General features: G+C 37.2%; 1 protein-coding gene across 12 annotated transcripts in view; it reads left to right on the top strand.

Annotated features, from left to right (window-relative positions):
- Positions 1–21,319, top strand: part of OSBPL8 (oxysterol binding protein like 8) — a 165,754-nt gene that overhangs the window by 117,328 nt on the left and 27,107 nt on the right. For all 12 annotated transcript variants that reach the window (XM_069584065.1, XM_069584066.1, XM_069584064.1 and 9 more), the window contains 8 exons: positions 4,443–4,513; positions 10,118–10,195; positions 11,961–12,062; positions 13,228–13,431; positions 14,853–14,937; positions 16,822–16,993; positions 19,616–19,853; positions 20,407–20,591. In XM_069584065.1, coding sequence (XP_069440166.1) covers positions 4,443–4,513; positions 10,118–10,195; positions 11,961–12,062; positions 13,228–13,431; positions 14,853–14,937; positions 16,822–16,993; positions 19,616–19,853; positions 20,407–20,591 — 1,135 coding nt within the window. The remainder of the gene's footprint in view (positions 1–4,442; positions 4,514–10,117; positions 10,196–11,960; positions 12,063–13,227; positions 13,432–14,852; positions 14,938–16,821; positions 16,994–19,615; positions 19,854–20,406; positions 20,592–21,319) is intronic.

The raw sequence follows: 21,319 nt of genomic DNA, 5'->3' as shown, positions 1-21,319 counted from the left end.
TGGTTCAATCCCCGCCTCAGGAAGATCCCCCGGAAGAGGAAATGGCAGCCCACTCCGGTCTTCTTTCCTGGAGAGTCCCATGGACAGAGGAGCCTGGGGGGGCTACAAAGAATCAGACATGATCAAAGCGACCTAATAGAGCACATATGCATTTTAAAAAAAATTATTAAGGTGTAACCTACACATGGTTCATTGCACAACTTTCTGAGTTTCTAGTTATGTATCTACTCCAGTATTCTTGCCTGGAGAATCCCCAGAGGAATCTGGCAGGCTACAGTACGTGGGGTCACAAAGAGTTGGGTGTGACTGAGCAGCTAAGCACAGCACAGCACACAGCCATATGTGTAGCCACTCTCCAGGTCCCCAGAAAATCTTCTCAGGCCCCAGACCCCAGTCAGTCTCCTACAGCAAAACTCCACCGCTGTTCCAACCCCTGCCACCATAGGTTAGGTTTGCTAGCTGCTGCTGTTTAGTCTGCTGAGTCATGTCCGACTCCTGTGACCCCATGGACTAGCCCGTCAGGCTCCTCTGCCCATGGTATTTTCCAGCTAAGAGTACTGGAGTGGGTTGCCACTTTCTTCTCCTGCTAGTTCCTGACCTTTATATAAATGGAATTATATGGTATGTGCTTTTTTTTTTTTGATGGCGAGATGTGGCTTTTTTCACTCAGTATTCTGTTTGTTTTTTGTGTAGTGGTGATTGGTTCTTTTTCATTGATGTTTATCATTCCATTGTGTGACTGGAGCATAAAGTATTCATTTATTCTACTGTCAATAGTCTTTGAGTTGGCTCCAGATTTTGCTATTATGAATAAAACTGTTGTGAACATTTTGTACCTGTCTTTTAATGACCGTGTAACGCACTCATCTCTGTTTAGTACTTCTAGGATCAGAATTGCTCTGTTTTAGAATATGAGTACTTTCAACTTTAGCGGATGTTGTAAAACAGCTTTCCAAAGTGATTATGCCATTCCCATCAGTAGTGAATAGAGTTCCAGTTGTGCCATCGTCTTACCTGTATTTGGATGGTCCTCGTCCTTTTAATCTTAGCCATTTGGGTGGGGATGTAGGTTTCTGTCTTATGGTAGCAGTGAGGAGGATAGCAGGAAGAGAATTTACTGCCTGATATCACTAATGAGCAAACTTGGTAAAAGTCATGAACTGAAACTGTTCTACATTTTACTGATAATGGTCAGTAGTGTATTGTGGGGTGTGTGCTATGCTCAGTTGCTTCAGTCATGTCTGACTCTTTGTGACCCGGTGGACTCTAGCCCACCAGCCCCCTCTATCCGTGGGATTCTCCAGGCAAGAACGCTGGAGTGGATTGCCATACCTTCCTCCAGGGGATCTTGCTGACCTAGGGATCGAACCTGGATCTCTTACGTCTCCTGCATTGCAGGTGGATTCTTTACTGCTGAGCCAGGGGGGAAACCCATGCATTTTATTGATAACGGTCAATAATGTATTGTAGGATTCAGGATTTTATTTATAAATGTCACAATAAAAAAATTAAGGAGTGATTTTAAAGTAATTTTAGATCCCCACACATGGAAAATAAATACAACTCTTAAGAAATATTTTGGCTGAGCCCTTTTTGGCTTCTAATAAATACAGTACATTCATGACTGACATTTTAAGATAAATATTATTTTACTCATTTTTAGGGAGCCATGTTTATGCAGTCTAAAGAAAAAGTCCTTCATATGATGCGTTTTGCTTTGCCTACCTTGGAATTATCCTTGAAAGCATACTGTACAATATGACAGTACCTTCTTTTTTAAGGCTTTTGTACATTTTGGACTATAGTCCATAGGGTTGCAGAGTCGGACACAACTGAAGCGACTTAGCATATGTGCACGCATACGGTCATTGCATTTTATGGTAATCATCTGCTTATTTGCACTTAGCTGAAACTCAGGGTATTTGACCGGACTTAGCCTTTTTTTTTTATCTGCTATAATTTTGAGTAATGCAGAAGTCATCAGGGCCGCCTTTTAAAATAATGATTTGCAAGTCTGAGGGATAGAAAATCTTTTAAAATGGTGTTCATTTATTGGTCTGACATAATGTACAACCTAGGTTTATGAGTGACCTATTCTTTTTGTTTCTGGGGAGATTTTTATTTAGTTTAGTCTTGTTTTTGTGTGTCCTTTTCCAATATTTGAAACTTTCTGCAAGACATATTTGCATGTTCAAAAAAGGTTTAGTCAGATTTATAACTTTGTTTTAATTTCCTGTTCTGTTGTTAAAATATTATGTGAATATAGATACAGTGATGTAGCCATTTTATTAGTCTAATAAATGCACTGATATAGATTTATCTGAAACCAAAACCACACTGGAGAAATTGAAGTAATAGTCTTCTTCTTATGAAAGTAAAGGAAGACATCATCTTTTTTTATATTTTTAGAAAATCTTTGTTCTTTTATACATATATTTGGAAGATCTTTGAAATAATGTTAATTCATTAGTATTAAGAATTGCCTATGTTTATTACTCTGAATACATATTTGTAGAATTTTTAAGCTGAATTATGTAACTTTGATTTGCTTCACACTAAAGTTTCAAAGTCTGGTAAGTTTCATTTAAAATTCCATGTTAGATTTAATAAGGTTTTTTTTCCCCTCCTCAACTTTAAAATTGCCTGATCTTGCTCCTTACCAAAGATGGAAAAGGAAACACAAAGATTTCTTTTTCATATTACAAAAAAGAAAAAAATTGGCAAAATCATTGAATTAAGAAAATAGAATGGATTTGTTTTAGCTAATATAAGTCAAATACAGAATAAGTGGTCTCACTGATATGTTAGAAATGATTTTTAAATGCTTCAGGCACTGATACTGCTGGTAACTTTTTAAGCACTGCTCTATGAATGATTATTTATGCATTATTATATAGGCTTTATTGGACTCAGAACAAATGGTTGTAGAGAAGAGTTAATGCTACTTGTCCACAAAAGTAGAAAGAGCTTCATTAAAGTGGGCACTGCTGCCCTTAGGGCGGCCGCACAAGTCTCAGCATTAGCGTTTCTCTGATTATACCCATACGACACTAACTCGAGACTGCTTTGGCATCGTGCTGTACTGGCTTCCCTGCTAGGATGGTAAGGAACCTGCCTGCAGTGCAGGAGATCTGGGTTCGATCCCTGGGTCGGGAAGGTCCCCTGGAGAAGGGAATGGCAGCCCACTCCAGTATTCTTGCCTGGAGAATTCCATGAGGATCCTGGCAGGCTATATAGTCCATGGTGTCTCAATGAGTTGCACACCACTGAGTGACTAACACATATACATACTGCTGTATTAATGTTGCATGATTTGAAAGATGTGTGCATATATCCCAATGCACTCATATTTATCCTTTTAGAATTTATATAACAGTAGTCCGTGCTAAAGCTGAAACTCTAGTACTTTGGCCACCTCATGTGAAGAGTTGACTTATTGGAAAAGACTCTGATGCTGGGAGGGATTGGGGGCAGGAGGAGAAGGGGACGACAGAGGATGAGATGGCTGGATGGCATCACTGACATGATGGACATGAGTCTGAGTGAACTCCTGGAGATGGTGATGGACAGGGAGGCCTGGCATGTTGCGATTCATGGGGTCGCAAAGAGTCGGACACGACTGAGCAACTGAACTGAACTGAGTCCGTGCCAATGATAATATTAAGGGTCAATGTTAATTGAATATAGTGAAAGTGAAGTCTTTCAGTTGTGTCCGACTCTTTGCAACCCCATGGACTGTAGCCTACCAGGTTCCACCGTCCGTGGGATTTTCCAGGCAAGAATACTGGAGTGGGTTGCCAGTTCCTTCTCCAGATCTTCCCAACCCAGGGATTGAACCGGGTCTCCCACGTTGTAGGTGGACGCTTTTCCGTCTGAGCCACCAGGGAAGCCTATATTGAATATATGCTATGTGCAAATGCTATGCTAATTGTTTTCTAGGCATCCTCATTTAATTCTCACAGTAAGCACATTGTTAGATTTTTTTTTTTTAAGTCTGTCCCTCAATTCAGATTCATTACCCTCGTGGTCTTTTATCACCAATTCTGGAGTTGTTTTCCAGTTTGACAAGGGGTATGAAAAGTATGTTGGGTTGGTTCTTTGTTAGAAAACAACTAACTGAAATAAACATTCTGTGAGCACTGAATTCATTCCAAGTGAACACGCAGGAAAAAGAGGCATTTATCTTATGTTGATGGGTTCAGGGAAAGACACCAGTGCCTCTGTAAGCCTTGATTTATTCTAAAGAATTACTAGAGATGACCCCTAAGTAGTCTTTAAACTATAATAGTTTAAAGCTGTATGTTGAATCTAGGTTTCTTGCACTGATACACATCAAATATTGTATAATGTATATTTGAAACTGAATAACTTATGTGTATTTGCTTTTTATTACCTGTATATGTTCAAATGTGGTAATACTGAAATAATGACTGTTTTTTAAGGTTTTGAAAGAGGAAAGGAAGATATTTCTCAAAATAAAGATGAATCTTCACTTTCTATGTCAAAGAGCAAGGTAAGCATATTGTCCTCAAGTATATGATCATAATATTTTTCTAACATTTAAGGTGTGTGAACTAACACCAAAATCTTATCAGATTTTTACAGAATGTATTTATGTTGGTATAGCTAAACCAGGTAGTATTTATGAGAAAAGGAACACTCCCCTGGGGCTGGTTTAGATGCGTTGGTTATTCAGAAATATAGCCGATTGGTAACCAGGGTATCTCCTGAGTGATACTGTACTGGTATGTCTGCTGCAGCACACATCTCAGACTTAAGTCTGAGGCTTCTGTCTGGAGAAACAGTCAGGGTTCTTTTCTGTTTTTTAAGTTTTAAGTGTTTTGGGTTCATTCAAATGACTGTCAAAAACATGTACATTTTAACAGTTAAAGACCAAATATCTTTTACTATAGCAGCATGCAACTGAAAACCAGTTTCTTAGAATAAAACAGAGTTCCTTAAATTAGTAGTTTTCAAATTGGGTCCTTGTATATATTCTTGGGCTTCCCTAGTAGCTCAGATAGTAAAGCATCTGACTGCAATGCAGGAGGCCCGGGTTCGATCCCTGGGTTGGGAAGATCCCCTGGAAAAGGAAATGGCAACTCACTCCAGTATCCTTGCCTGGAAAATCCCATGGACAGAAGAGCCTGGCAGGCTGTACAGTCCATGGGGTCACAAAGAGTCGGACACGACTAACACATGTATTCTTAGGTCTGTTGAGAATTTTTTCTCTAAGAGTACTGTTCAAATTTGAGAAGTGCGGGGTGATGCATAGGCTTTCCTATGGGATTGTAATTCACTAGATGTTCTATAATTTGTCAGTGGATTTGACTTTTGACTTCTCTCTGGTCAGGTTTAGTAGCAGAAGAAGCTTTTTTGTTTATGGAATCAAACTTCAATAACTGTAAGAAAACCTGTTTCTTAAGCTAGTAAATTCTCTGCTGTTCTTAGAATAGGCTTTGCTTGTAAAACTGGACATTTTTTGTTCTGTTCTTCAGAGTGGTTGAGTCAGAGGATTCCATGATGTTTTATACAAATTTTATTCACACTTAACTTTTCATTACGTAAAAGTCCATCCTCTATTTAATATGGGTAAAAGTATATAAGGTGAGAGTTTAGTGTCATACTTTGTATGTATAAAATACAAAGAGAAATACATGAGAAATGGCTTAATCACTTTACGGAAGATGCGTAAATTAACAAGGAGATAGTTTATCTTGGTTCTGCCATGATTCAAAATGCAGTGAAATTTATGGAATTTTAAAAACCTATTTTCAAGCAGTTAATACGAGCATTGGTGAATGTATGTTTAATTGGTATTCCTACTCAGAAGCCTAAACTCCATACCTACCTGCCACAGCCTCCCAGTCTCTCAACAGGAGAATGGGGGAGGGGCAGAAGGGGTCGGGAGGAGAGGGAGCCTGGAAAGGGAAGCAGTGCAGATTAATGAAAAACAAGGAAACTCGACTGCACCTCGAGTGTAATAGCACTGAATTGTATATGAACTTTAAAATTAGAAATTTGGTTCCTCAGTTGCACACGCCACATCTCAATAACTCACTAGCCATATGTAGCTAGTGGCTACCATATTTAACCATTCAGATATAGAATATTGCTGTTATTCAGAAAGTTCTACTGGACACCAAGCACTCGCTACTTTAAGGTTAAAAAAGTGAGTTTGAATCTTGATTCTCATACATTGCCTATGATTTATTAGATGCTAATTACAATGATATTAATAACTAGTTTGTATTAAGAGCTTGCTAAGTGTCATTTTAACTCTCTTAACAATACTAGAAGACAGGTATTATTGGCCCCATTTTATAAATGAAGCTTAGAGAAGTTAGATAGCTCTCCAAGGGTCAAAGTGTTAGAGCTAGAATTCACAGTGGCTTCAGTTTTCTTCTCTGTACAAAGGAGATAAAATCTAACTCACAGATTGTGATACTATAAGTGCCTGGCAAAGTACCTGGTTAATAGGTGTTTGAGAACTCATTTTCCTTCCTTTGAATAAAGAACTACAGTGAATGGTTGGGCTTCTTGGTGTGGTAACTATTTAGTGTAAGTAAAATTGTACTTGTTCTGTTTTCCAAGAGCTGAATCTTATTGACTCTTAATCTCAGTTTATTCTGTTACCTTAAGAGATAGTCACTAGCCTGTCCTTGAATAGTTTAACATATATTCTACTGTATTACTTTTCGGAAGAATCCTAAAATGTATGCATTTATATCAAGCCTTATTCTCATGAAATTATGAAGATTTTGTTCTTACCTAAGTAACTTTGGAAAACAATCTTGTTATTCCTTCTAAGATTGATCTGTATAACTGAGGCCATTAAATAATTTTAACCTTATACTTTTATGAATTTGATGCAAAAAGTATCAGTACTATCATTTAGGTAATTGATTTTGCAGCTAAGTGTTATTTCTTAAAAATACATAATTGAGACCAATAGGCACAACCCTTCTTTGCCTTGGCCCCTACCATTTTAGAAATGAAAGCAGTTCCTGTTTCTTATGCATCCTGTAAATGAGTGAATTGAAGCAGGCAGTTAATCAGATCATCTCTTCCTTTTTTTTTTTTTCATCTCTTCCTTTTAGCATTTTTAAATTAATTTGTAATTGTCTGTCTCAATGAAAGGAATTGCCAGCATGAATAATATTTCTAGTGGGGTAAAAGGAATCCTATTGCAAGGATAAGGAGTTTCTGAGCTGAGATCTCATGACTTGATTCTCCAGTCATCAGTCTCCTTGCCTGAAGGTTTGCTAAGTCATCTATCACTTGCTATAAAAAATATGTTTACTTGGACATTAAAAAAAAAACCTTTCCAAATCCAAAATATCTGATAGAATCATAGTAACATCATTATTGCTATAATTCTTATGTCTACAGTATTTTAGTTTTCAAAGCAAGTCGAAAGTATTCTAGTTATGTTAATGTTCCATTTATCTGAAGATTATATTTTTGTCAACACTTGCAACCTAGGAGATAGTCACAAATCTGAAACACAATATGTATCAAGTACTGTGTTAAACACATCGTGCACACTGCCTCATTACCCAAAGCAACGCTATGAGTTAGTAGGAATATTCTTATTTTATAAACAAGGCAATTAAGACTGGAAGAGAATATCTTCCCATAGTCACACAGCCCATAAGGTGTCATCATTAAGACAGTGGTCAGTAAGGTTATCAAAGAAGGAAACTTAGTTTAATAAGATATTTCCAATAAAAACAGTTTATGATTCTTGATATTTAAAAGGTAACTTGTTGATTCATGAGACAATATTACGTTGAAAAGAATATAGAACTTGGTCACTGGATTTCTTTTCTTTCCCCCAAACTAGCTCACTGTATGGCAGGATTTCTTGAAGTATATGTGCTGTAATTTAGCAAGCTCTTGGTATAGCCATTTGGCCTCCTGGTCCCTTAGATACCAGAATCATTTAGGAACCTCCAAGCCAGTCTTGTCATGTCTAGGGAAATAGATTTCCTGTTGTTCATAAAGATGAGACTTAAATTTGAGTCTGAGATTCTGTGTGAATAGTTGTAAAAAGATGAGCAATAAATGTAGTGAGAGGGCTAAGAGCATGACACTGAGAATTGGGCCAGCAGAGTACACATCCCAGGTCATCTGCTTATGGCTCTGTGACTTTGGAAAGTTGTTGAATCTGTTAGTCTTAGTTTCCTAATTAGCAGAAGAAACGGCTACTGTCTCATGAGGTGGCTTTGAGGATTAAAAGAGGCAGAACACACAAAGTATTTATTATAGTACTTGGTAAAGAGTCAAACAACCGTTCATTTTCACTAACTTTTAAGTTAATACTATGGAAATTCTTTACTTAATAGTATCTAAAGAATACATTATAATACACATTCCCTATTAAGCTGTGGGAAATAGAAACCATTATATTCCTCTGACAGTAGCTGTGTCATCTTTGAGTTTCCAGCAGCAAGGAGAGGACAGAGACCTGTTTGGCTTGATGACTTTTGTGAAATGGTTTTGATATCACAGTATATCTTGTCATCATGAAAGTAAGCCGTGTGATGTTTCAAGTGCAGTTCTCAAAGGAGTAACTTTAACAAAAATATAATTAGGTTAATCCCCACCTTCTACACTGAGTGTAGTTTGCAGTTCCCTTCCAGTTCAGCCGCTTATTTTACCATCAGCATAATAATTCGTATTTTGTACTAAATAGCAGAGGCATTTTTTAAGAGAGATGAACTGCCAATGCCAGTTTCATTTGGATAATTCCGAAGGTATTCATTGAGCCCTTGCTTTACTAAGTTACTTCGGTTGTGTCCAACTCTTCACGACCTTATGGCCCATAGCCTGCCAGGCTCCTCTGTCCATAGGATCCTCCAGACAAGAATACTGGAGTGGGTTGCCATGCCCTTCTCCAGGGGTTCTTCCTGACCCGGGGAACAAACCCAGGCCTCTTACGTCTCCTGCAGTAGCAAGTGGGTTCGCACCGCTCGCGCCACCTGCATAGCCCAGGTGCTGTCTGGCTGCAGTTGTTGAACAGGCGTGGTGCTGTGCTCGTGGTTCTTCAAATTGAGTGAGGGAGTTTATTTCCCAGTGTTCTTCCTCCTTGATCACATCTAGGATATTACGCACATCTGGCCATTTAAACACTTGAAAGCTACCATTTCAATCAAGTCCCATATACGTTCTTGGCCCTAGGAGTAATGCTGTGAACTTGAAGCACCTTCTCCCGTGTCTAACAATAGATAAAAATGAAATTCACAGGACAGTGAAGGAATACGTCCACTTTTATTGTTCCGGTATTTATAGAAGCAGCTTTTAGTTTTATATTCTTCTACTCTGGTAGAAGAAAGTAGTCTCCTTGGAAGAGGACTGGATTACCAGCACTAGGTTCTGATCCCTGCTATTGATTGATTATTTAGAAAATCAATGTCCATGAGCCTCCCTTTCATGATTTGTAAAATGGAGATAAAACCACTTGTTATGCCTGTTTTTCAAGATTCTTACAAGGATCAAATTGAAATATCAAGTATAAGCAAAATCAGGAAACAAGTTTGAGGCATTAATATTTATTTTTTGAGGCACTGGATAGTTAGAAAGAAGTGCTGGGAATATTGTTTTTTAAACACTAAGCAAATTAGGGTATTTCAGTACTAGTTTCTAAAGATGTTTATATCTGCACCCTTTGGAGAAGGAATAGTAACAGGGCAGTGTTTGCAGCAATTTGCTAGTTTTCTTGTTTTTAGAATATTTCAATCTGAAAAATTACACTGCTTTGCACCTTGTCCTAAGAATTATTTTGTATAAAATAACTATATTCTTTAGAAGTACTCTGAAAAACAGAATGCAGAGATTTTCAAATGATCTTGTTTAACCTTACGTTGTACGCTGATTTATTGACAGGTTTTCATTTTTGTGTTTCTGTGGCTTTAATGTGGATTAGTTTTCAAACCCAAGTCCTGTATAAGAAAAATCAGTATTTGGAAATTGATATTTGCCTGAAATCACAGTAGTGAATGGGAAGAAGGTCACAAACATAATTTGAACATCAGTTTTATGTGCCATATGTATGTGGAGAATGAGTGACAGTTTTAATTCTTATTTCTCTTTTCTTCCTGCCTGTGTGGTTTAGTCTGAATCTAAACTTTATAATGGCTCAGAGAAAGACAGTTCAGCTTCAAGCAAGCTTACAAAAAAGGAATCTCTCAAGGTTAGTTTCCACAGTTATTTTATAACTAATGTTACGCTTTACCTGTGCTTTTGAAAGTGGGCTAGTAAGATAAAGAAAGAAGTATTTGTATTCCTAAAGGAAAAAAAAATGTTAATGTTTGTGTTTGCGTGGCATGCTGGAGTCAGCTGAAAGGGCTTTCTGATGACGTCCCAGCGCTGCTCTGCCCTCCGTGGGAGGGGGGCTGAGGACTGGATGTCTGCACAGGTGTGCTATGGAACACCTGGTGGGACGCTCTCTGCCCTTTGAACTTAGCGTTTACTGACTGCTAGGTCATGGGCTGAATTTGGTCCACAGGTAGATACATTTTGTGTGACCTACACAATGTCTTAAACATTTGAGCCAACAGTTACAGGTCCAGGTCTCTAGCTTCCCTTAAGAAATGGGTAACACTGGACGTGCCTTCCGGAATGGCCACAGACCCTGGAGCTAAGGAGCGCATGCTTTCTGATTGACTCCTGATTCCCATACAGTCTGTTTTGCCACCCCCCCCCCGCCCTGTTCCATATCTGATCCCATATGCATTTACATTTATAATCATGTATTAAATCTGTTAATTCACTTATGCACGTTAAAAAGACCAAAGTCTAAATATTTTTTTTACTGTGTAATTATTAAGATTTTGTTGTGTGTATGTAGTCTCTTTACCATTAAGTGCAACTAGAACAATTTTGTGTTTTACTTTAGGAAAAATCACTGATAGGTTATCTTCTATTCATAAGCAACGCAAAGTAATAAATAATAAGACTGCTCCACTGCTGCTTTCCCAGAGTATCTCAGAAGTGACTTAGGAAGGGTAAAACTTTGATAATTTGAATGTATTAATTTCACTGTTGTGGTTTCTTAATTATTTACTTATATCTTACATATTAGTGTCAGGAAAGAGAGCAAGATTGCCAGTCCTAAATAGTTATAGCATTGCTTGTGGTATGAAAAACTGGCAACAGAGTAGATTACCATCAGCAAGAGAGTATATTAAGAAAAATGATAGGAGCAGCATAGCATGGCGGTTCAGACTCGTCTTTTAGGGCCAGTCTGCTTCTGTTTGCATTCTGCTTCACGGCTCAGAGATGTGGCGCTGAGCAGTCTGCTCTCTGTGTACCAGGTTTCCCCATCTAGGGAATAAGGAGAGGTACAGTCCTACTTCCCAAGGCTATTGTAGGTATTAAATGCGGTGATACATGTAAAGTGCTTACAGTAGGGACAGGTACACAGAAGGCGTCCAGTAAATGTTACCTCTTACTGTTTTATTCATAGGAAGAATCCTTTGTAGCAGTTAAAAGAATGAGGTAGGCAAGGAATGGAAATAGAGTTGAAATACTCCAAGAAATATTGGAGAACCTTTTTTTATGTGTTAGAAAAAGCAAAAGCAAACACACAAGCTATGTATTTGAGAAGACCTGAGTGTATAGTGTTTCCTGAGCGTTATAGTGTTTTCCTGCAGGTTAACAGTGATCAATTCTGGGGATCAGAATAGGAGAAGGTATGTTAAAAATGGTTTTTAGCTTTTGTTTTGTTGAAATTTTTACCAAGAGTTTATATTCATGTATTGTGTAACTTTAAAAGGGTAAAATTCTTTAAAAAAAAAAAAAAAAAGCTCTTCTGTCCTAAGATGCTAGAATTCTAAAAGAGGTTTAAAATTTTATTTTACAGGGTAAAATTTTTACATTCCATAAAGTTAAAAAATTGAGAAGAAACTGCCTGTTTCTGATGAATTTTTTATTTTTCTATGATTTCTGTAAAATAGGTACAAAAGAAAAATTACCGAGAAGAAAAGAAAAGAGCCACAAAGGAGTTACTCAGCACAATCACTGATCCTTCTGTCATTGTTATGGCTGACTGGTTGAAGGTCAGTTTGCATGGTCTTGAATTCAGATTGCTGGGTATCTACCAACTGGCATAGGAAAGCCCAGAGTGCACCTGCCTAAAGCCTGCGAGACAAAAAAACTCTAGGGTGATTTTTTTCACTGACGAAGAAGCCATTAATTGTATCCCAGAAGGTCTGTGTTCCCATCTTAACGGAGAGCAGGAACCTTGATGTCGGCTGTCTTGACTGTAACATCGAATACGGATAGCAGTGCTTTTTAAAAAGCTTTGTGATGATATATGTGACAGGACATGGTCTAATCAATATGGAGTAAAGAAATACTCTGTGTGCTGTTCAAATTCTCATTTAGTATGATTGTAGGCTTGGTGTGTATGCATTTTGGTGAAGATATGAGACAAAGTTAGTGTAAAAGTTGTCATTTGAAAAGCTTCAATTTTCCAAAAAACATACATATTGCTATTTCCATATCTTATTCTTTTAGCCTCTGGTTATTCCTACTTATTTTTATTTCCATTTCTATCATCCTAGTCACTCTATTCTCTGTATCACTATTATTTGTAGGATATTTGGTAGGAATTTTTTAGACTAATGCTAACTTTGAGAATGATCTTGTAAGACCCTGACTCCCAGAAAGTTTCAGTACCCGGCTTTCACCTAAAAATCACCCCAGCCCTGAAAAGCTTTTCTCTTTCCCCAGGGGTAGGTACAGCCTTCAAACTAAAATCTTTGTGAGATCTGTCATGAAGTCCTCTTACTAAAATGGGAGTCTAGTGGTATTTCCTTGACAGTTCAAGTAGTACTGAGGTCTTCTTGCCTACTATTCTGAAAACACCTTTGGACTTACATTGGCTCTACTTACTAATCTTTAAGCTCCAGATCTCGGTACTAGGAAAGTATGTTTTAATGGCCCCTGACCTGGCCAGGAAACAGGATTCTTTTGAAAATGTTGATGTGATGCAGTCTCCCACTAGAATTTAAGTTCCTTGGAAGTAGCAGCCGTGCTGTTTTCACATTTATTTGTAGTGCTGGCTAATTAGTAGCTTAACGAATATACATCTAGTGAATTTAAAATGTACATTGTTTGAAAATTTTAGAGTAAAACACCCTATTTGCCTCTATTCATTTAGTACCTTGTGAAGCAAAAAAACAGACCTTTATTTCTTAAAATAAACTTATCTTTTTGTAGATTCGTGGTACCCTAAAGAGCTGGACTAAATTGTGGTGTGTGTTGAAACCCGGTGTGTTGCTGATCTATAAAACCCAGAAAAACGGTCAGTGGGTAGGAACAGTCCTTCTGAATGCCTGTGAGATCATTGAACGTCCATCAAAAAAGGATGGCTTCTGTTTTAAACTTTTCCATCCTCTGGAGCAGTCTATTTGGGCAGTGAAGGTAAGTAAGCACTTGTCACACAGGCGAAAAGTACGGGTGACAGTCTGTGAGTAGAGCTGAGCCACGTCAGTGAGTGGCTGGCAAGCGGTTGCTGTCCTCTGCCAGAGCTTTCTTTCTGTCCGCAGCCACGTTGTTCCTCCTCCTGTCTCTGCCCACAGTGAAATGTGCACCGCAGTGCTTAGTTTATTTTACCTCTAAGATCAAACTTTTTTTTTTAACTTCATTTTTATTTTATTTTAATTAAGATCAAACTTAAAAATTTCTCCAGAAAATGTTTCTCAAATTTGTTGTACCCTATTCTCCCTTGTCTGTGGGGATTGTTTCTACTATCCTTTTAGTTTGCAATTACTAGCTTTGCTTTGCAATAGTGTATCTGGTTTGCTGTGACTGTTTTTCTCTTGATCAATTTGTCAGACTCCCTAGAACAGAAGCTGCCTTTTCTTTTGGTGGTCTTTCCTGCAGGGATGTAAACTTGTGACTGGAAGCCTGTAAGCAGAAGGGGTCTTATTTACTCTTGAGAGGCAGCTTTCTTGGAAGATGGAGCTCTAATGCTTTTATAACTAAAAAGCATGACTGTGGTCACTCCTATGAATAGGAACAGAATAATGTTTGTAAATTTCTGCTTTGTGTCAGGGACTCTTTTCAGCATACTATATGGAATCTTTTTTTAAATTCTCCTACCTGTAAGGAGGATACAAATTTCTCCTATTACCCAGATAAAGAGATTGAGGCCTAAAGAAGTTACTTAAGTAGTTTTTCTAGTATGGAGTCATACAAGATTGAAACCCAGGCAATTTGACTCATGGGCTTACCCTATAGTGTTCTAGGAACTGAACTGTAAATTATAAAGCCATTTGAAAACACCCAGGGGATACTGTAGGATTTGTTGAAATCATATTGATTTGTTTCTACTTTTTTCATTTTGAATGTTCCTCCTTACTTCCTGAGGTGTATGCTTCTTAAAATCCGTTTTATTCTTTGACAACTTAAAAAATTATTTTTCCCCAGACCTAGTAAAAGTTCATTTCTCTCTTTCTTATATTTCCAGCTGTTTCTTTAGGCTTCCAGAAATTTAGTATTTCTTAGCTAGTAGTTTTTGTAGTGTGGAAATTCTCCATTAAATTAAAATTTGGTCTAGTATGTTAAATTTTAGGCTTTTTAAAAATATGTAAACCATCTGCAGAGATAATATTAAGTGTTAACTATAAATTCAGTTTTCTGGTAAGGAAGTTAAGTTTGGTGGAAGAGGAAAGCTTTCCTGACTGCTTGGCATTTGCTCTCAAGAAGCATGAAATTAACACTTGCTTGCTTTTAAAAATTATAATCTATGCCTTACTTAGTTTATTACAGATATAATGCATAATATAAAGTTGAAATCTCATAATACTATACACCATTTAATTGTTATTTTGCTTTTTAAGGGTCCAAAAGGTGAAGCAGTTGGATCAATAACTCAGCCCTTACCTAGCAGTTATTTGATCATCCGAGCCACTTCAGAGTCAGATGGTAAATAGAAATAATGGATTGGATTTCGATCCTCATTTTTAAGGGTTTATTTCATATATGACTGTGTTTTCCTTTGGGAAATTTGTCTTTAGTATGGAATGTCAGTAAAGGTATTACAATCATAAATTATTTAGAACACTAAGTATTTATATCATCAACTTGATTGACAAGCAGGGAAATCTGATAGAAAGGAAGCATTGTATATTGAGTGATAAATTAGCAGCCTGGAGTTTCCACTTCATCTTTCATGACATATCAACACTCTCTTGGCTTGGCTAGTGTTCTCTGTGGTAATTCATTGTTTTGTCATTTTAGAAGTACATTTAATAGTATTTATATTTTATCATTAAATGTTAACATGAGACACCACGTGCATTGTTTTTCTTTACATAAGACATTCAAATTCGAGCTTCTCTTATGTACTTAATATTTACTTCCTGAGGCAAACATAGGGAGGGTATAACTTATATGAGAGCAAGTCATCTTTAAAACCTTAATAACTGGTAATGGATTTTTTTCCCCAACTTTTATGTTTTATAGTTTAGACCATCTTAGCTTATGTAACCTTCTAAAGTTTCCTTTCACTAGATGGTTATTTTTTAAATTAAAATATCATATGCATGTGTTTTCATTATGAAAATGATTTATTTGGCTGATTTTTTAGCATATCTTGAAACAAATATATATGACTTCTCAGAGCAATTAACATTTTTTTCTGCTAATATTGTTCTGAATTTTATTTATTTTTTTTTAGTTTTTTATTTTTTAAATTTTAAAATCTTTAATTCTTACATGCATTCCCAAACATGAACCCCCCTCCCACCTCCCTCCCCATAACATCTCTCTGGGTCATCCCCATGCACCAGCCCCAAGCATGCTGCATCCTGCGTCAGACATAGACTGGCGATTCAATTCTTGCATGATAGTATACATGTTAGAATGTCATTCTCCCAAATCATCCCACCCTCTCCCTCTCCCTCTGAGTCCAAAAGTCTGTTATACACATCTGTGTCTCTTTCCCTGTCTTGTTCTGAATTTTAATTTCAAAAATAGTTAGTAGGAGAGGAGGACTGAATTGGGAGTTTGGGATCGACATGTACACACTCCTGTATTTAAAAAGGATAACAAACAAGGACCTACTGAATGGCACAGGGAACTCTGCTCAACATTCTATAACAACCTAAATGGGAAAAGGTTTTGAAAAAGAAGAGATATTTGTATATGTACAGCTGAATCACTTTGTTGTACACTGGAAAACAACATTGTAAATCAACTATGCTGCTGACTGCTAAGTCACTTCAGTCGTGTCCGACTCTGTGTGACCCCATCAACTATCGTCCAATATAAAATAAAGTTAAAAAATATATATATAGTCAACCACACATTAAAAAATTAAGTTGTTAATGTTTCTCCTGACTAATATGACAATAACATTATTTGTACAGGAATTTTTCTGACTTAAAATTGAGGTGCTAAACCTGGAATAGATGTCTTAGCAACAATAAAATATTAGTTTTTTTCCTAGTAGAAACGTAGTTCTTAGGTATATTTTATGTACCTTTTTGGTATCTTCAAATTATACTATGTATTTACATTAGAAGGTTTTAAAAATTAAGTACACTTATTTTAGATTAAGTATATATCCTAATGTGCATTAATGCTATTTATTTACCAGTGGTTCTAGATATTTAGAATGCAAAAAAGCATTTATTATACTGAAGAATTGCATTAAGCAATCCTGGGAGAATTTCATATTCTAATTAGCTTTTATAGTACATGTTTCTGAGAGAAATAATATGTTCAAAAGTTAACTGTGATAAATTGTTGGATGCTAGTTTTTCTAGTTCCTTGAGTTACACTGCTTTTGAATCTGCATTCTTCTAGGGAGGTGCTGGATGGATGCTTTGGAGTTGGCTTTGAAATGTTCTAGTCTTCTTAAACGTACAATGATCAGGGAAGGGAAAGAACATGACCTGAGCATCTCATCAGAGAGCACACATGTGACCCTGTATGGCTTATTACGTGCTAACAATCTCCACAGTGGTGACAATTTCCAGTAAGTAGATATTGCCACTCCTATGGTGATTATTTTCAAGACTGTGTTATTCACTAGGTCAGTCGGCAAGCCGAGAATTTTTGTATGATATTTAGGACTGAAACTTGTCTGCTTCAAACCCCTGTGTGTGCTTGCTCAGGCACTCAGTCATGTCTGACCCTTTGCAACCCCATGGACCGCAACCCCGTGGCTCCTCTGTCCATGGAATTTTCCAGGCAAGAATACTGGAGTGGGTTACCATTTCCTACTCCATTAAACCCCTATGGCCTGGTTTAAAATTTGTTTAGTTGCTACGATGAGGTGTAGAAAGTTCTTTGATTCTAGCGAATGTGAATTACTTGTTCTTTGCTAAATATAACCATATTAACAATCTTGTCTTTGTGTATGGTGTTCCCTCCATTAAGAATGATTTCTAGTCCTCCTTGCTTTTTTTCTATCATACTCCTGTGTCTTCTTCAAGGCCAGTCTCAATCTCCAATACTATATGTGAAGCCTTTCTTGCCTTATAAAAATGAGATGCAATCATCCTTCTATTGCTGTTCTGTAACACTGTTGTTTTGTTTTGTTTTGTTTTGTTTTAAATGGGACTTGGCTTATTCTACTTGGTGTTTGTGGAATTCTTCTGTTACATGGTATTTCAAGTGTGAACTGAATCCTATTTTTGTTTTTTTTCCCCTGAAGCATTTGTTGTAGTTAATAGTAAAACAATGTTTCTCCAAGGAAAGAAGAGGTTCAGAGGGTCCCTGTGGTTCAGATCTCTTCCGTTGCTTTGCGAGAGAAATGGACCTCCCCGTTTCCTCCCTGGCCCAACCCTCGGCTTCTCTGTAGTCGCTTACTCATTTCGGCATTGAGGTTATTCTCCTCAAAGTTGAGCGGCTTCTCTCCTCTCCTCCCTGTAACCGGAACTGAACTTTTTCCTTCATTTTCTTTTGACTGTTTTTCTTTACTCTCTTTTAAAACTACCATTACCTGATCTTTTACATGCTTTCTTTGTAGATCTATTAATGTAACCTGTAGCTTTATTTTTGGAAAAGGAAATGGCAACCCACTCCAGTGTTCTTGCCTGTAGAATCCCATGGATAGAGGAGCCTGGCAGGCTACAATCCATAGGGTCACAAAGCGTCAGACACACCTGGAGTGACTGAGCAGCGTAGCTTTGTTTTATCCAGGTATAGGAGCTTGAATGAGACAGGATGTGGGGGAGGGAGGTGCAGCTGATACAGGAATGGGTTTTTGCGGGGGCCTCTTCCCCTGGTCTTATTGAATACCAGGTAATCCTTAAATACTCTTATGTAGGGATCTTAAAAATTCATCTGCTTCACATATGTATTCATTAAAAATTTTTGAGCCTCTTTTCTTTGTATGTAATTGGATAATACAAATGCTGGACATGTTGAAGAAGCAGTGGTTTCTGGACATATAGATGGTCAGCCAAGCATGTAAAAGCAAGCACGGGAAATCATCAAATAGAAGTGATGATGAAGTCTTGGAACTGGATAGCTTGCCAAAGGGGGAGAGAGGATAAAACAAAATAGAAGGGAAAGTAAAAACCACACTGTGAGGGGTAAAGGAGAGACTGAATGGTAAGAAAGCAAAGACAGGAACTTTAGGCTTAGTGTTCTTTAGGAATATTTGACTGTAAAGGATAAGAAAGGAAATAGCAAGTATTCAAAAAATGAATTTGTATTAGGAGTTCTCTGATTAAACGTAGGAAGATTTTTAAAAATAGACACTAAAATAAGAATCAAATGGAGCTTCTAGGGCCTGTTACCTACCTCAGCATTATTCAAGTATCAGTCATATATAATGGCACCATGTAGTCATTTGTAAAGAGCTTTATAAAATTTTCATACCAAATGAAACGCACAGGTACTTTGTCAAATAAGAAATTTCTAAAAAAAAATTGATTTTGGAAATGATTTGTTTAATTATTTCATTTTTATGCAGATTAGCAACCCTAATCATGTAAGTAAGAATAAGGTTGGATATAGCAGTTTAACAATTTTAGGCTGAAAGTTCATTTCCTTAAGCTGAAATTTCCATTTCTAATTCTTCCTGGATTTTTTTCCAAGGTTAAACTTATCATTCAAGTATTAAATCAACATAATTGCCTCATATGTTTTCTCCTTTATTTTTGGAATTATTATGAGTAAATTTGGAGACCTTCACAGGTAGAAAGTCATAATTCATTTGTGTTCACTTGAGAATCTGGTGGTCTTGACCTGAAGTTTTTCTTCAGACCAGAAGTGATAGGTTGATTCAAACATTCAAGTGATGTTTGTAAAACTAAGAAAAAATTATAGCAAGAAATAGTCTAAAATTTTTATTTTGAAAACTTTAGACCTAAAGGATAGAGAAGTAAAGAGCTTAGAGTGTCATCTTTTAATATTTTCCAAGGTTTTGTTTCTCTATGCCCCCATTTATCTGTGAAGTGAGAAGAATCATTTTACTTATCTCATAGGGCATTTTTACAATTAAATGAGTTAAACTGTATATATAAAACACTTAGAATGGTGTCCAGCACACAGTAAATTCTCAGTAAGTGTTACATATCATACTTACTTATAAATTAAATATCCTTAACCTCCTTTATCCTTCCTGCTAATGATTCTTTCCCTTAAGGTTAAATGATAGTGAAATTGAACGACAGCATTTTAAGGACCAAGATATGTATTCTGATAAATCTGATAAAGAAAACGATCAAGAGCATGATGAGTCTGACAATGAGGTGATGGGGAAGAGTGAGGAAAGCGACACAGACACGTCAGAAAGGCAGGATGACTCATACATCGAGCCTGAGCCTGTCGAGCCTTTAAAGGAGACCACCTACACTGAGCAGAGCCATGAAGAACTCGGAGAGGTAACAGCTTGTGATGTTCAAAGGTTTTTACTTTCTGTGAACTTATAGATGAAATTGAAGATATTTGTATGACTTATTGCTTATTTTCCTAAAAGAGAATAGTATTCATATAATACTTATTTTAAACAGCTAAACATATACAGATGCCAATATAGTATATTGAATTTAAAGTTTATATTATCTTCAGGTTTTCTTTTGAAATAAGATACTCCTTGATATTATTGCCAGATACAAAGTAAACTGCAGGGAAGTGTGAATTTATAACTTTCTTGTTGCTAAGGCATAGAAGTAAACATAGTCTAAATAGACTATGATATTTTTTATAATGGATTCTTTGAAAATATCATTCACTTCAGTGTCTCTTGCAACTACCCTTTTACTAAATTTTATAGCTATTGACTAATTGCCTAATGGGTTATTTTCACATTTTGAGAATGCTCAGAATAATCCTGTAGTAAATTATTTTTTTTCTGCATTAGCTGTCTTATCTATATACATATCCATGCGTCTGAAATGAATACAGTATTTCAGTATTTTTTGTTAATTGCAAAAGGCAGGGGAGGCATCTCAAACAGAAACTGTATCTGAAGAAAATAAAAGCCTTATCTGGACTTTGCTGAAACAAGTTCGTCCTGGCATGGATCTATCCAGGGTGGTCCTGCCTACATTTATTTTGGAACCCCGTTCTTTCCTGGATAAACTTTCAGATTACTACTATCATGCAGATTTCCTATCTGAGTAAGTAAATTCTCATTTCTTAAGAGATGCTTTATGGTTTTAGAGATTTTTCAGAGTGCTAATTTCAGTTGTTGGTTTCCCCGGTGGCTTAGATGGTAAAGTGTCTGCCCACAGTGCAGGAAACCTGGGTTTGATCCCCGGATCGGGAAGATCCCCTGAAGAAGGAAATGGCAGCCCGCTTCAGTACTCTTGCCTGGAGAATCCCATGGACAGAGGAACCTAGTAGGCTGTCCATGGGGTCACAGAGTGTCAGACATGTTGTTATGCCGTACCCAACTCAAGCTCTGATGAGATCCTGTTCTCTCTTCTCCACCACTAGGATAATTGACCTTGATAAGTATGTTTAATGCTTTGCTGTGATGTTTCAATTTATGAGGTCAAATGGGGTGATTGCAAGCTTGAGGAAGACAGGAATTCTGCCTCTGCCTTGACAGCACTGCCCTCAGAGGATCCTGACCTGTGTACTAACCCCTCACGGGGAGAGCTGGCTGGCATTCTCTGTTCTCATCTGAGTCCTCGTGCAGGTCCTGTCCTAGGGTTTCTGCTTGTGTTTGTGCTTATCCTCTCTGTACGCAATAAGGCGTGTGCAGCTTACTGCATCCGGAACACCCTGCCAATTGCTGGCTCGTGGCATAAATCCCCACTCTCTTTGTTTTTCTTCCTGCCAGCTGATCCTGGGTGTAATTCTGAAAAAGGCAGGCCTGAAAGAGGTGGAGGAGGATCTACCT

The sequence above is a fragment of the Ovis canadensis genome, chromosome 3 (genome assembly GCF_042477335.2).
Source record: "Ovis canadensis isolate MfBH-ARS-UI-01 breed Bighorn chromosome 3, ARS-UI_OviCan_v2, whole genome shotgun sequence".
In the NCBI taxonomy this organism is placed as follows: Eukaryota; Metazoa; Chordata; class Mammalia; order Artiodactyla; family Bovidae; genus Ovis; species Ovis canadensis.
This window is presented reverse-complemented; position numbering and strand designations above follow the sequence as displayed.